This window comes from Peromyscus californicus, unplaced genomic scaffold (genome assembly GCF_007827085.1).
Source record: "Peromyscus californicus insignis strain IS unplaced genomic scaffold, ASM782708v3 Scaffold_6__1_contigs__length_162567912, whole genome shotgun sequence".
NCBI lineage: Eukaryota > Metazoa > Chordata > Mammalia > Rodentia > Cricetidae > Peromyscus > Peromyscus californicus.
In genome coordinates this window covers 92,358,871-92,375,959 of record NW_026294584.1, presented here as the reverse complement: position 1 = coordinate 92,375,959, position 17,089 = coordinate 92,358,871, and the positions used below count along the sequence as shown (strand labels likewise).

The window sequence follows — 17,089 nt, the reverse complement described above, 5'->3', positions numbered from 1 at the left end:
ACCTTTGGTTCATTCTCACAGGTTTGGATGTTACAACTTTATCCCTTAGCCAGAGATCCTTGGTTGACACCCAGAAAGAAAAGCTGGAATTCTGTTAGTATAATAAGATCATGTATACTGTGATGGAAAGGTGGAAACAATCACAGTCCATCTCCTGTGCACATCATCTGATTTGTGTATGGGCTGATGCTGCAGTACAGATGTCCTGGGCTTCAAATGGCTAGAGTAGTGATGTTTCAACTTTAACACTCTGTGAAAGTGATGTACATTAAGAAGAAATTGTACTTCAGATTTCTCATTTGGTTCTGCTAGAGGCTGTCTATACTTGATTTGGAATTCTTAACCATGCTGGGCAATGGTGACAAGCCCAGTTTCCTGTCATGTGATCATGACAGTAATCTGTAGTGCACTGTAACTCTAAGCTAAAACAATCAGTATATCAAATGTATTGTTTGCTTACAATGCCTTCAAGTTATAGTGACTTTATCAGTACACAGTTCTCTCATAACTTGAGGATTATCTGTACTAATGAGTAGGACCTAAGGGTCTCTTAAATAAGTTTCTTTGATATCCTTACATTATGTATTTATGGTTCTTTGAGCATTGACAAGGTCTAGAAGAGATGGTCAGAAGATACATCACTGTTTCTTTTTCCACCTTTATCTCTTACCTCCCCCGCTCTATAACTTCAGGGTCCAGGAAAGCTTGGCATTGGGTGATGTGGTCAGATGATGGATTTGCTTTGTGGCCTCTTCTTGACTTCACCCATTCTAAAGAGATACTGCATCTTTCTTTTTCAAGACAAATGTTCTTAGCTAGTAAAAAGGAAATATTTAAAAAGATCCACATACTCAGACAATGATTTATATACTGCATAAAGGTATTATGAAATGTTCAAGGTTCTATAAATAATGGGGCTATTTGCAATAATGATATGATTTCTATATGTGGGGTTTGAGGGTAGGCGGGCAACCTTCCAAATATGATAGGGTGACTGCTGGATCAATAGATAATTTTTTTCCTCCTCCCTCCTGTTGTCTAAATCATAGGTTTAAATGACAGCAGAAAGTGTTGCAGGTAGAATTCAGGGCACAGTATTGTTTTCTGCCATTCTGATGATTTGGACTTTTACTTCTTTCAAATGACAACAGTTTAAAAGAACAATTTGACTGGGCATTTGATTAGCCTCTAACACAGTCACGCTATAAGAGTCACAGCTATACAGTATTTTGAATATTTCTTGTGTATTCAGTTTCAGTTTTGAGGGAAAGGACGTGTATTTTATGTAAACATATATATGTATATAATCCTATGGCCGTGCTTGGCATATTTATATACCCTCCAATATGGCCATGTGAGCCTGTGGCTCTGATGGGCATCCTCCTTGGTAGACTTGTGCTCACGGGACTTCTATGAATGAACTCCTTTCATTTCATTCCTCCGGTATTCATTCCCTTCCCATTGCATATTACCTGTATGCAATGAAATGTTTGAAGTATGAAGAGTGAATGGAATGAGAATACCCTTGAAAGAATTACTAATATTTAGAGATTTGAAAGTTAAGATTTCTTAACATTGTGCTGCATAGATCATGAAGTTATTGTCAGTTATGTGTCATTTACCATGTCAATGTCTGTGTATTATATACATCTTCAGGATTTTCAAGAGTGATATGTGTATCATCCATCTAATCTATTCAGAGAGAAGTTTAATAACAACTATTATTATTATTATTTTATAAGCAGGGGTTCAGGCAGCTCAGGTTGGTCTCTGAGGTGCTCTGTAGCTGAGGATGACCTTGAACTTGCAATCCCCTTGTTTCCCACTCTTGAGTACTAGGATGACAGATGTGCATCATGGTGCGTGGCATATGCAGTGGTAGGGACCCAACACTGGGAGCTGTGCATGGCAGACAAGAACCCTAACCCAGTATACTCTATCGTCAACCTGAAACAAGAGCACTGCCCTTTATTTTGTAAAGAGGCAACAGGTAGTATGATAAAAGATCATTAAAATGAAGTATTGGACTTTACCTGAAGACTAAAATCTTCAAACTACAGTGAGTGGCACAACTCTTCTGGTTAGAATGAAACTGGTTCAGAAAGTCTTCTCAATATCTGATGCCTTGACAAATTGGACTGGAGCTGGGGCAATCAAGACAAATTTTCTAAAAAACCTAAATCAGGAAATGTATTCTCTTTGCTCTCGTCAATTCAAGCCATGGATCCACCGTAGATGTTTGTAAAATAACATTCTAAGTCTAAAACAAATAGAGTTCTATAAACAAGCACTTCCCTAGCACAGCAGATGGTCACTAGGAAAGGCATCCACATCAGTGTGGGAGAGTACTTGGAGTGTTGTCTTCTTTTAATAATGACACTTAGTAAATGGCATCTCTATAGCAGGTAAAGATAAAGAAGATGGACTAGTGAAATGGCTCAGTGGGTAAAGCACTTACCATGCAAGCAAGAGGATCAGAGTTCAAATCCTCACCACCCATGTAAATGTGAGGTGGATGTAGCAGTCCAACGTGTAATCCTAACACTTCAGGGACAGAGATGGAATCTGTGGTGTAAGCTTGCTAGCCAAACTAACAATATTGGCAAGCTGTGTGTTCAGTGAAAGAAGACACCTAATGACAACCTCTGTGCTCCACACATGTACACACATACTCATATACATGTGCATACATATACTCCCCCGCATATGCCAACAAACAAACACACATGCCAAAACACTACATCCACAAAACAAAATGTGTTTAAGATAAAGTGAGAACAGGTCCCAGAATATAGTGCAAAAGAGTAAAGGGGCCAACATCTCAAAATCATGTTTTATTAATTGCCTTTGAAGAGAAAAACATGAAGTTTAATAATCACAGAGTTTTATTTATTTTGAAGCAGGGTCTCCTGTAGCCCAACCCGGTGAGGAACTTAGTATGTAGCTGAATATGATCTTGATCTTCTCATTGCTTCTGCCTCCCATGTGATGGGATTACAGTCATACATTACCCCATGTCTAGCCTCTAGTTTCTCAATAGATTCTCTTATTCATCTATTTATTTATTTATTTATTTATTTATTTATTTATTATGCCCAATATACTCACCTAATTACTCCAAATATAGTTAAAAATACTTTTATTGTTTTATGTACATTGACATCATGATTGATCATCTAGCTAATCCATTAAGAAGACAAGGCATATATTATGCTTATGCTATATATTGTACCTGAAAGAAAATAGACATTAAAAGTAGGTGCATCAATAATTTAAGATCACAGACTAGTCATAGTTGGCTGGCATTAGCAGGCAAGTCTGTCAAACTCTTTGAGTGAATGGTAGCTGCTTTATTTGAGGACCGGGTACAGACCAGGCAAGGGCCCTACCACTGAGCTATGTCTGAAACCCTCATTTTGCTTTTCTTTTTTTTTTTTTTTTTTTTTTTTTTTTTTGGTTTTTCGAGACAGGGTTTCTCTGTGTAGCTTTGCGCCTTTCCTGGAACTCACTTGGTAGCCCAGGCTGGCCTCGAACTCACAGAGATCCACCTGGCTCTGCCTCCCGAGTGCTGGGATTAAAGGCGTGCGCCACCACCGCCCGGCTCATTTTGCTTTTCATTTTTAAAGTTTTATTAACTTGTTTTATGTGTATGGATGTTTTGCTTGCATGTATGTTTATGTACCATATGTGTATCAAGTACCTTCAGAGGCTGGAAGAGGCTACTGAATCCCCAGGAACTGGAGTTACAGACAGTTGTGAACTGCCATGTGGGTACTGGGAGTTGAAACTGGGTCCTCTGCAAGAAGAGATAATGCTCTTGACCACTGAACCATCTCTAGAGTCCCTACTATTTATTTTGAGACAGGGCCTCGACAAATTGTCCAGACTGGCCTTAATCTCACTTGTAAACTATGATTGTCCTTATCAGTTTTCCTTCTGTTATGGTTAGTCTTAACAGTCAAATTGACACAACTTGAATCACCTGGAAGAGAGTCTCAATGAAAACCTATTGTTCAAATCAGTTTGTCCTGTGGTCATGTCTGTGGGAAATCATCCAGGTTCTGGATAATGTTAATTGATGTGGAAAGACCTACGTGAATGTGGCTAGCACCATTTTCTCTATTAGACTCAGGACTGAATGAAAAGGAAAGTGGGAAGAGCCCTGGAAAGCATGCATCCATGTTCATCTCTGCCTGCTCTTAACTATGGATCTGCTGAGATTAGGTACTACAATGAACCTCTTGCCTTGAAGTCCTCACAACAATGGACTGTCCCCTGGAATTATGAACTAAAGTAAACTGTTTCTCCTCTAAGTTACCTTTTGTCAAGACATCTTATTAAAGCAACAGAAAGGCAACTAAAATATCCCTTCCCAAGCATGTGGCATCATAGACATATACCTCCAGGTCTGGCTTGAAAGCTCTCATTTGCTGTGCAAATCTGAGTGTTGAGAGGCAATCACTGCTTCCTACATGTAAATTTTATTTCAAGAATCCAAGTTTACAAAGGGACAGTTAATTTACTGTCCTGGTCAGTGGCTGGGATCTCCCAAACTCTAGTACTTTCTTTAAAAAGCCATAGCTTTTGGGTCTAGGGAGATTTGTCACCAGTCAAGAGCCCCTACAACTCTTGCAGAGGACCTGAATTTGGTTCCCAACACCAGAAGTGATTGGACAACATCTACAATTTACATTCCATGGCATCTGACACCCTCTGCTGACCTTCACAGGCACCTGCATCCCCACACCTTTCACACATACACAACTAAACTAATGGTAGCAATTTTCTCTTAGAATTTTATTTTATGCAGCCCATGCCTATCTTCATGTCTGGATTGCCTTCAGCCAAGGACTTGAAGGCTAAAGAAATCCAGAGTTGGAAATATTACACCAGCAGAATCTTGACAAGACTGGCGTGGAAAACTGATGTCACCAGACTTCTCTAGGTTTGCAGGTTAAAATACAGTCAGCAGTATTCATGCTGAAAGGACGCTCTCTTGAAAATAATTCCCATCGCTAGTCAGAGTCATCCCTTCTTTTCATGCAGTAAAGGATGGCTCTTTCTATTCACTGTCCTCTCAGAGTCCATCTTGTCTTTTGTCTCTTCCTGCCACTCAAAATGCTCCTCCTCTTCCTGTTCTCCCCTAACCCAAGGCTGATAGTCTAGCTGATGTCCTCTACAGAGTTCTATCTTAGGTTTGGGGACTTCATAGTGCATCTACTTACCTACCATCTCAAGGAGCTCACTGTCATCCATATTGTTAGCCTCATGTTCTAGTCAACTCGTTAATATGAGAGGCTTTCTGAGAAGAGGGAACCTTAGCTTTCCCTATTAATGTGCCTCCCACAGTGATCCTGCCTGACAAATGTGTGTTTGACATTCAGGTTATTGAAGCCACATGGGAAACACATGTTGCCTTCTGCTTACAGAAAGGAACAGTCAAGCCTCCCACGTGTGTCTGTAACAACCCCAGTCACACTTAAGTACTGATGTTACCTCTGGGTGTTGAGGTACATCATTCAGCATGTAAAATTACAGAACACCAAGCCAAACCAGAATTTTAGATAATGATTATTTTTTAATTTTTTATTACAAAAACATACTTTATTGTTGTTGTTGTTGTTGAGAGGCTATCTTGCCCAGGATAACCTTGGACTTGCCATGCAGCTGAAGACAATCTTGAATTTTTGCTCTTCCTGCCCTACCTCCTAAGTATGGGATTATAGATAAATGCAGTTACACCTACTAGTTTATACATGGTTGCAAATGGATCCTGGGGCCTTCTGCCTGCTCGGCAAGCATTTTACCCACTGAGAAACATTTCCAATGTTTCCCCATAGTTTAAATTTTTTTTTCCACTGGAAGTCATTTTACTGTTATGTTCATTTAGCACAATAATAGTTCCCTCTAGGGTCCATGACCCATCTAGTCTCCGGTTCTTGGCCTCATTGACATTTTCAGATATGAATTCCATCTCATGGAAAAGCTTTCAATCCAATAAACAGTGGTTGATGACTTCTGTAACATTTGTACCACTAGTGCGCCAGTGGGCAGATGTTGCAGGCAGGTTGCTATTTCCCTAGTTTTTAAAGCAGGGAATATCTGCCGTAGGGCTTGCTCCAGTGGCCCTATCCCAAATCATGCCTTGTCAAATTTAATATTATCTGATGCAGGGCTTGCTTCAGTGGTCTTGTCCTAAACCATGCCTTGTCAGATTTGTTTTAATTTAAATTTTGTATCTATTTTACTCTGCATGGCTTCTCTTTTTGCTTTAATTTTGCTGTTTTTATATTAAAGAGTGCATTACACTATTGATCACGATTAGCGAGTTCTTTCATGCCCCTTAGTCTTGCAGCCATAGGCCAGTACATTAATTCCCGACCCTAGTTTCATGACTTGTCTCCACTGTCATTTTTCTCACCGGTGAGAAGAGGATAAAGATGCATCACTAACAGAATACGGGGATCCCAGTATCTGGCACTTACTCATATTCACTAATTAGTTCCTGTAGCCAAGATATTGTAATTCATTTATTTTTTAAAGTCATTAATTTTTTTTTTGAGGTGTGGTGATAGTGGTTGGTGGTAGTAGTGGTTGTTGGTGGTGAGATGTGTGTGTGTGTGTGTGTGTGTGTGTGTGTGTGTGTGTGTGTGTGTATTCATGAATGTGGACATTAGTGTACCACAGTGAGTGTGTGGATGTCAGAGGACAATCTCAGGTTTTGGTCCCTACTGACCACTTTGTTTGATACTGTGTCTTTTTTTTTTTTTATTTTTCATTCACACTGCATATGCCAGATTAGCTACCCTGTTACCTTCCAGGCATTTTCTTGTGTCCACCTCAAATCTTCCCGTAGGAGCTCTGGGATTACAGATATATGTGCTACCACATCTAGCTTTACTTTGCTTCTAGGAATTTTTCACTCAGCTTCTCACACTTGCCAAGCAAGTGCTCCACCCATGGAGCCATCTCACCGACCCACTCCCCACTCCCCACCCCTGCGCCCTAGTCCATCTTTTAACAAATTGCCGTTCTGTTGTTCTAGCCACAATGTAAAACTAACTTGTAACTTTTATTATTTATTTATTTGATTGTTTATTTTTGAGACAGGGTCTCAATGTGTAGAATAGGCTGGCCTGGAATTAACAGAAATCTTCCTGCCTCTGAATCCCAAGTGCTGGGATTAATTTTGTGCACCACCACACACAGCAATTTTGACTTTTTGAGTACAATTTTACTATTCTAATAAATGGAAGTTAAATGGGAGGAATATGGTTCTCCAAAAGACAGTAGTGGTTCACACCTTACCCAAAGGACCCAGTATCTTTATAGTAAACATCCTGTTTGCAAAATAATGAAAGAGGAAGAGTGGCCACTGACTGTTGAACTAGTATCCATCTGATTATTGCAAAGCTGGATGCTAGGGGCACTCATGCTTAATACGACCACATTCCTCTGTCTTCAGGAAGGTCAAACTACCCATTCTTCTTCTTCGTACACTTTTCTTGCAGCTGTTTGTGGGCTGATATTTCAAAGTTGTAAAATGTTAGCCTCTTTATTTCAAGCTCTTCCACAAGCCACTTCAATGTGTGCATCTGAAAGAGTTTTTTTTTTTTTTTTTTGGTGTGTGTATGTGTGTGTGTGTGTGTGTGTGTGTGTGTGTGTAGAGAGAGTGTAGAAGGAAGGGTTTGCAGAACTCCAGACAACTAAAAATATGCACACATATGCCCCAATGTTTGACTTTTCAATGAAAACCCTGCAAAGCTATGCATCACATATTTGTTTAGAAGAGCTGGCTTAATGAAGCAAGTTGCAGAAAAAAAAAAAAGTGGCTGCTTTCAGCCCAGCTTGCAACTCCAATGCCTATGTGTCTGTAAGGGCTACAAGTATCAAGGTTTTTGTTTTTTGTTTTTGTTTTGTTTTGTTTTTTGTCTTTTTTCATGAAAAAAGGACCTTCATGTGCCTGATACATGGTCATTTCTCTTCTCTAAACAGATCATCTGTTAGGCGGAAAGTTGTCACCTAGAATCTCACTCATTTTGTACTCAACTATGGGGCTTTGTGAGATTATGTACCGATGGGGTATGAAGCAAGAGATGGCTTGCCCCTAGGAATGCAAATAAATAAACAAACAAACAAATAAATGACTTTATAGGGTGTTAGTCTGAAGTCTTGGTGATTTAATAGCTTTCACACATTTCTTTGAAAATGATTGCCTCTTGTGTAGAAGATGGCGTACCTGCAGTGTTCATAGAACTTTGAATCCATGGGAATCTTGTCACTGTAAAAACAAAACAAAACAGAGCTGTGGAGGACTGGCTCAGCAGGTAGAGGTGCTTGCTGTCAAGCCTGATGACCTAAGTTCAATTTCTGAAACCCACAGAGTAGAAGAAGAGAACTGACTTCTTCTTGTCTTCTGTCCTCTACATGGCAGCCCAAATGAAGCCCTACCCACCCCCAACTCCACACACAAATAAATGAAATAGATATAAAAAAAATCCAAACTTTTAAAAATAGAAATAATGCAGATTCTCTTTATTTGGTTTTCCTTGTCTTTCTATAGCCATCAGGGAAATGGAAAAATCAACACAAGAGTAGTGAAATTTTAAGTGAATAGTTTATTGAAGTGTTGTTTATTCTATTCTTTTTGCTTCTCTAACTATATGTTGGAGTCATAAGGAAAGATTTACTCATGATCACAAGCTGTGAGTTGCTTATGGCTATGTTTGGCACCTCTCCTGCTTTGTAGAACAGAGATTAGAAGTTCTTAATTTTCTAGAGAGGAATTTCTCCCAATCTCGGTACAAAACCTGTAATGTGGTCTTTGAAATATTGGCATAAAATTTTTCATTTTGACAACAGAAAATTTGTTTTTAAGCTTCTCTTTTGTACATGTGTGGTATGTATACATATATGCACGTTCTTGTGTATGTACACATGTGTGTGCAGGTATGTTTGCACATTTGCGTATTAGGAGTTTTTCTATCTTATTCTCCAATTTAATCATTGAAGCAGGGTCTCTCACTTGAACCCAGAACTCAGTGATACATTAGCCCCACTAGTCAGTGTGTTCCAGGGAAATCCCTGTCTCAGCTTTCAGAGCAGCTGGAATTACAAGTGGGTTGCTGCCCTGCCCTGTCATTTATGTGGGCTCTCTGGATACAAACTCTGGTCCTCAGGCTGTGCCATGTCAAGTACTTTATCCACTCAGTCTTCTCCCCAGGTCCTGTGAATTCTTCGTAAGAAACATTTATTTGTTTTCTGTTTTATAAGCATGATTACATAATCAAGAATCCCATTATAGTTGTCTTTGCAATCAAAAGCAAAACACATTTTGTATTATGTACTTCATCCATAAATGGCAGGAGAGGAAGAAAATGGATTTGAAGGAAGCTGAACATGGATATAGCTATCCTCAGAACCTACTGACTTTTAAAATTTCAATTTGTATTTCAGAAAAATAATTTTAGTCACCTATCCATGTTCACCCATGTATACTTAAGCATATGTTTTGTTTTGCTTTCAATTGGTTGGATTTTGCAACTTAAGTATTTTCCTGAATTGTCTTAAACATTTAATGTCCTTGATACTCAATTTTGTAAACCAGAAATAATTTTTTTTTCTTAACAGACTGGAAGAAAAGAAAAAGGAGACCCTCTCAACATTGCAATTGACAAGATGACCAAGAAAACAAGAGATTTGAGGAGACAGGTATGGTTTTCTTTCTATTTTTGCCACAAGACCTTTGTGATGGTTTTTCAGAATGCTCCTTTCCAGGGTAGCATTTTAGAGCTTACTAATTCAGGTGACTATTTGGCATCTCATCTCCATAGACATTAGACTGACAGACAACTATTAGCAATTAGAAAACTGCTGAGTCAAGAGATGAGCTAACTGCAAGACTCATGATGTTTATAACCCAAAAGGCAGCCTTTCAGTGAGCAGGCATGATCTCAGATAGGAACTTGAATTCTCCACTGCGGACATTTGGTTTTTAGTTTCTGAATCCAGATAGGCCAGGAGGCCTTTCATTGATTTATGAGAGTTCTTACCAAACGTCCAAGGTGTTGAATAATGTACTAGATTGCTAATGTTTAATAAGTAATAAAACCCTTAATACAATGGTTTCATTGAGGTCTAACACCCAATGTATTCCACTGAAGATATAGTCAGCATTTTTATCAGAATTTTGTGGGGGAAGCTCAAAACTAAAATAGGAGTTTGTGACATGAACTAACGGCAAGGACTAAATGGCCCTTGATATCATTAGTCTGATGGCTCCATATTTTTTTTTTTTTAGGGGAAATCTTATCTTGGGGATGGAGGTGGTTTTCTCATGGCAAATGTTTTATGAACACTAACCAATATTGACTTTGAAATTTTTTGGTTTTGTTTTTAATTATGGAAATGGTTTATAATGATTAAATGGTATGTTTAATAGATAAGTTTTCATTGTTACTAGGTATTTTCTAAGGGTTTTTTGTTTGTTTATTTTTATTTTGTTTTTAATGAAAGAATACATTTATTCAGTGGTTCTCAATTTTTCTAATGCTGCGACCCTTTAATCCAGTTCCTCATGTTGTGGTGGCCCCCAACCATAAAAATTTTTCTTTTTTTTTTTTGTTTTTCGAGACAGGGTTTCTCTGTGTAGCTTTGCGCCTTTCCTGGGACTCACTTGGTAGCCCAGGCTGGCCTCGAACTCACAGAGATCCGCCTGGCTCTGCCTCCCAAGTGCTGGGATTAAAGGTGTGCGCCACCACCGCCTGGCCATAAAATTATTTTGTAGCTACTTCATAACTGTAATTTTGCTACTGTTACAAATCATAATGTAAATATCTATCTGATATGCTATCCCTAGGGGTCATGACCCACAGGTTGAGAACCACTGATTTAAGATGACTCAGTTAACTCTTGAGATGCTCTGAGAACATCAAAGCCCGGGTTCTGACAGGCTATGGACCTCTTGTATTCCTCTTTTCCTGACATCCCACTGGTATCAAAAGACCACACAAGTCACCCCAGAACACAGGGTGTGCACACATGACTCAAAATAGGCTTTCCCTAGAAATCTGGATTCTGATCTTAAGTGGTATATTTAATATTTGATTTAAAAATAGTTGTTTTGGAGCTAGAGAGATGATTTAGTGGTTAAGAGTACCTGCTGCTCTTGCAGAACACAGGTTCGATTCCCAGCACCCACATGACTGCACACAGCCATCTGTAACTCTAATTCTGGGGAGATTTGATGATGTCCTCTTTTGACCGCTCCAGTTACCAGACAAACATGTGGTACAGACATATGTACAGGCGAAATACCCATACACATGAAATATAATAAAGTTTTTAAAAATTATTTTAAGCTTGCATGAATGTAGATTGTTTTGTTTTGTAATTTTGAGATAAGCTCTCATCATATGGCTCTGGTTGGCTTGGGACTCACAATATAGAACAGGCTGGCCTTGAATTTAGAGTTCAGTTTTCCTCTGCTTCCCCAGTGCTGGTATTAAAGCTGTGCACCACAGCACCCAGCCTACTGTGTAAATATTGTATGTTATACACATTCCTCATTATACCCTTTATTATCTCTTTTCTTGCCCCTCACTTGTTCCGTTACTTCCCTTTGCCCTCCTGGATAGTTTTATATGTACTTTCCCCTCCCATCTTTCTCATGCACACATTCGATTTTATGTATGTATATGAAAATCTAGGAACCGCTAATGAGAAAGAGCATGCTATTTTCCTTTCTGAGACTGGCTCAATTCACTTTATATGGTTATCTCCTGTTTCCTCCATCACCGGAACCATTCTTGTATTTTTTCATGTTGGACCCTACTTTGCTTGGTAGTTTGCTCTATCTAGAAGAGATTATACCCCATGTTTTTATCTCCCTGACACATACACTTTGAGTCCTGCCTAGAGACCATCCTGTCTCCCTCCGGCAGCTTTTGCATATGCCTGCCTTCATCACTAAATCCATTGTGTTAGTCAGCTAGCGTGAACTACTGCCGAAGGCAGCACCTGCTCTACCTTCTGCAGCTATGGAAAGACTAGATTAGTACAGCTGCATCTACCATTCCCTTCTGTAGTACACTGAGCAGAGTCAGGATCATCATGGAACCAGGAGCGGAATGGCTACGGAGAGTTCTAGATGTGTTGGAAACCAGAACACAGCTTCATTGGTTACTTTTCTCAACTAAAGTAGTTAGTTGCTGGGACCAACTACTTAACAGGAAGTAATTTAAAAGAAGAGAGATTTCTTTCAGCTTCTCAGAAGGTACATAGTGCATTATGGTAGGGAGGTAAAGATCTTGGAGGGTGAAGCTGCTTGATTGTGTCTGGATGGATCAAGAAGCAGAAACTGGGTAGAAAGCAGAGTGGGCTGAGAACCATAAACTGCACCCCCTCCCACAGAGACCCATTTCCTCAACTGAGGAGCTACTTCCTAATGATTTGTATATATAACTCCCTAGACCAACATCAGCAACTGGGGGTCAAGCATAGAGCACTTGAGCCTGAGAGAGACATTTTTTTCACCCCTTTTCTTGAAAATAGATTTTTTCCCCTCACATAGTACATCTGTTTCCCCTCTCACTACTTCTACCAGTTCCTCCTCACCTCTCCTCCCCTCCACATCCATCCCCTTTCTGTCTGTCTTTAGAAAACAAATAGGTTTCTAAGGGATAATAATAAAACAAAATATAATACAATATAATAAGTTGAAACCAAACCTAACTCATCAGAAGTAGACAAAACAAACAAATAAAAGGAAAAGAAATCAAGAGAAAGCATAAGAAGAAGAGACCTACTTGTTTGCATTCTCAGGAATCCCATGCAATTGCTAACCTGGAACCGTTAATATAAACGCAGGGGATCTGGTGCAGACCAGTGCAGGTCCTGTGCTTGCTGCCTCAGTCTCTTTGAGTTCACCTGAGATTTGATCATGTTGATTTAGAGGGCCTTGTTCTCCTGGTGTGCTCCACCCCCTACTGCTCTTACATTTCTGCATCCTCTCTCCAGGGTTTCCCTGAGCCCTGAGGGGAGGGATTGGATGGAGCCATCCCCTTCATGGCTGAGTGTTCCAAGGTTTATGAGAAACATTTTCCCATGCAAACCACAACACTACAGTTCTGCTTGGGAGCTTCTGGGATGTCACCAAGATGTTTCAGGAAGGAAGTCATGCTTCAAATAATACCCTCCACAAGACAGAACTCTCTTACTTCTAGAATCTGAAACTTTCACTTGCCAGTTAACAAAATCTTTCATGGACAACATTTCCTTTTTGTTGTTGTTTATCCTTTTTCTTTGAAATAAGGCATAATAAAAGATTGTCCCTTTGTGTGTTAGTAATATCAGATAGAGAAATGGGCAGTTCTGCCTAATCTTCCCTATAATATCAACTGTCCATATCCTATCTGGTATGAGATGATGTGGTTAATAGGAATTAGGAAGTTAATGAAAAACTACTGAATTAGAATAGAGATCTCAACTCAGGTTGTAGTATGACTTTAGATACCCTGTTTTGGTGCTCCCCTCCCCTGCTGCTTCTCTTCTGCTTTGAGACAATTTCACTGGTAGCCCAGTTTAGCTTTGAAGTTCCAGCAATCCTCTTCCCTCAGCTTCTGAGCATTAGGATTATAAGTGCCAGCCAGCGTGCCTGGCTCTGGAGTCTCCATCTCTTGATTTTCTCTTCTTATGAAGTGTGGAGCCAAACTCAATCCGAAGGATCTCTTTGAGCTACATAAAATTGTGTGAATCCAAGGAATGTATTCATTCATTTCCTGTGCCAGAGGTCCTAAGGGATAATAATCAGCTTTTAGAAGCATGGACAGGGATTGCCTTTGCTTAGACTCTGGAACAGACTATCAACATGTGCTCCTACCTCCCTGATTTATTGGTTCTAATAGGGATTTAGGTTTTACGTTCAGGATCCAGCTCCTTAGTTCTCTCCATTTAGAGACTTAGAGGTCATTTCCCCCGCCCTGTGGCCAATTTATTAAGAAGGAGTGGTGAGTGAATTCTCAGAGTTGTCTTATAGCAGAAGAGAATGGTAGATTTGAATGACTCTGAGATAAGCCTCCTGGAGAGCTGCACTCAGGGTGGTAGGCAAAGCAGCACTGTTTCCATGCCTGTCAGTTTCCCCCCTCCCCCCCACATTTGCAGGAATGAGGATAACAGGATTGTTTCATGGTATTAAGACACAGCAGTAATAGCATAATATCCCACCACATCTGTGGATTTGGTTCAAACACCTTTCTCTTTCTTAATCTGTCTTTCTTGGACTAAAATGGTCCCCATCTGTCAGTTCCGTGGCTACCCATATGTTGGGATATTTTTGTCTTTCTTCCCATCCTTTCTGTCTCTCCACATTTACCTGTACGGCACAAAACATTCACTGATCTAAATTGAAGCTCGATTTGGATGGAATATGCAGTGACTAATTTGCCTGGCTCAGCTGAGCTCCCCCGCCCCTTGGATTTGGGCAGTTAGAGGCCGGAGGCATGGCTCAGCAGTGAAGAATGCTCGCAGCAGCTCTTCCCAGTATTCATGTCAGGCCACTCACAATCCCCTGTAACTCAAGCTCCAGGGGATCTGACACCCTTTTCTGCTCTTCATGGGCACCTGTGTATGTGTGGCATGCACTCACACAGACAGATACATACATAAACACAAAGAAAATGAAATAAATCTTAAAATTAAAAAATAAAGATTTAGGTAGTTAATAGAATTGAAAACAGTTTCCCTCAGGTGTCAAATGTAATAATGTCTGCATGAATATTCTCTGCTGGTGAGATTCTTTTAGTTGTAGATAAACCTGTTTGATAAGAGATTAGAAAGAAGAGCCCCCAATGACCCAGGACCATGTCCATGGACACATGCATTCGGCGTTCTTTGTTACAGGGAGCACACCAGAGATGACCACTCAGACATAGCTTATAGCTAGTTGAAAATCTTTATTCCAGCCAACTGGGACTACACTCTGATATTCTGGACTCAAGTGTAGCCCTAAGCATTTAGACCAAGGGCTTTTAAAGGAAAAAACCACATCCTGGTATCTTGCTCTGGGCCTGCATGGGAAGGTCTGCACATGCAGGCAGTTTAACAGAAGCTAAACTAAGTTAGCTGGGGTATCTTGGCCTCAGGTCCTAGAAGAGAGTTGAGTAATTTTCCACAAGATTCTCCATCAAGGAGATTAAATTCTAGTTAAACCTGAAATGGCCTCAGCAAGAATACAAGATAGAAGAAGCTCTGCACTATCTTGCCCTGTCACACCTTGATGTGGTATTTCAAGAAATCAAATCTGATAGAGAGGAAACGAGGAAATAAAAGATTGTAGTTAACAATGAGACTTCTACCAACTTACAAGACTTCCCACTCTTTGAGTCTCTTACACTTCCTCTTAGCCCTTGGGAGGATCCCTTCAGAACAGTGACCTTGGAACCTTCCAAAGTTCCACTTACTAAATTAAAATAAATAAAGTCAATCACAAGCGTTATCTTAGATGTCCCTAATTAGGAACATGGAGTTATTCTTCAATAAAATAGATCTTTATTGAAGTAGAATTTTCAAGTAAGTAGAAACCCTCTCTCGAGGCCACATTTTCCAAAGGAATTGAGTCACACACTGTGGGAAAGGTCATAGGAACACAAGGGTGTCACCTTAAACTTAAGGACCTAGATCCATCTTGCCATTTAAAATCCTTGACAGTAGGCAGTAGTAGAGCGAGATTCTCTTAGGAGTGCTTTGTGTGGAATAAAAAAAAATGGATTTATGAGACTATGACTGTCAACTCTGAGCAGTTACGTTCTATTTTTAGAGCTGTGGGCACAATGGGCCCCATGTCTGGGCGGTTATCCCAGCTGTGATTCTGGAACCAGTCTGGAAGCAATGCTTTTGGCTTACTCCATGTCTGGGCAAAGAGATGCCTCAAAGTCCATCCTTCACTCACATGGGGGCCTAGCCAGTGACTGACTGCCTGCTGCACCTGCCTCTTGTTCTTTAACACACGACCGGTTGAACACATTTCAATCTGTCCTATGTATACAAGGACACTAGTTTATTGAGGTGATCATTTTGATTCTTTTATTAGTTTTTTATTCAAAGTTGATAAACAAATTAGGACCCAAGATATCCCTAATAAATAGTAACCATAATATTAAAAGCTAATTTAGCTGCTCTTGTTCCTCAAACCAATCAAGAACTTACTTTTTGATCATTGGGTTACTGCATGGTTTAGAGAGCAGTTTGCAAGATTCAGTTCTTTTCTTCCCCCACCTGACTGTCAGGGATCAAACTCGGGTTGTGAGGCTTGGCAGCAAGTGCCTTCTTGCTGGCTCAAGAACTGAATTCTAAGCTCTCACCCTCATGATCTATGAGAAAGGTCTCACAATAAAATGCAGTGGGGGTCAACTTGATAAAAGTCTCAGTTTTGCCGTTAAAATAAAACTATTTTCAGTAACACAGATTCATGTGTAGGATACTTTCATATTGAGATAATTACTGCATGGGATGGTAATATAGCAAAGAATGAAAATTGCCCAAAGAAAACACATCACATGTGTCAGAAGGTCCATTTGTCTCTGAAGACCCTACAATTACAATAGAGTTTTCTTGATGCTTCTGTTGCTTCCTGAGAAAAGACCTCAGGCTGACAGTGGACCATCATCAGTGAGTGTTTGCAAAGTCTACAAAGAATGTAGACTGACTCAGCTGACCTATGTCCAGACTTTACCATGTGCTGGTTCATTCCACGGACCGACTACATTTATAGTCCTAACACTAGATGAGTGAGGCAAAAAGATGGTCACTGTGTGTGTCCACTTTACAGATAAGGACACAGAGCCAATCAGCACAGCCATAGATACATGGAGTGTGTGTGTGGTATTTCCGGCTTAGGCAGTGTGGCTGTCACCTTGCTCATAACCTTTATCCCATCCCAGTTCTCTATAGGGGTAATGCATGCAAGTGTGGCAACCCATATTCTAATCTACTCCGAGGGGCACTTGGGAGGTAAGGCAAGGGAGGGAGGGAAAGAAGGAAAGAGGAGAGAGAGAAAAACAGAGAGAGAGAGAGGTGCTTTATGAGTTTTTTT

General features: G+C 40.0%; 1 protein-coding gene across 2 annotated transcripts in view; it reads left to right on the top strand.

Moving 5' to 3' along the window:
- The window catches only part of Ctnna2 (catenin alpha 2), a 1,158,645-nt gene that overhangs the window by 866,872 nt on the left and 274,684 nt on the right, over positions 1 to 17,089 (top strand). For both annotated transcript variants that reach the window (XM_052721879.1, XM_052721880.1), the window contains exon 8: positions 9,631 to 9,711. In XM_052721879.1, the coding sequence (XP_052577839.1) occupies positions 9,631 to 9,711 (81 nt within the window). The remainder of the gene's footprint in view (positions 1 to 9,630; positions 9,712 to 17,089) is intronic.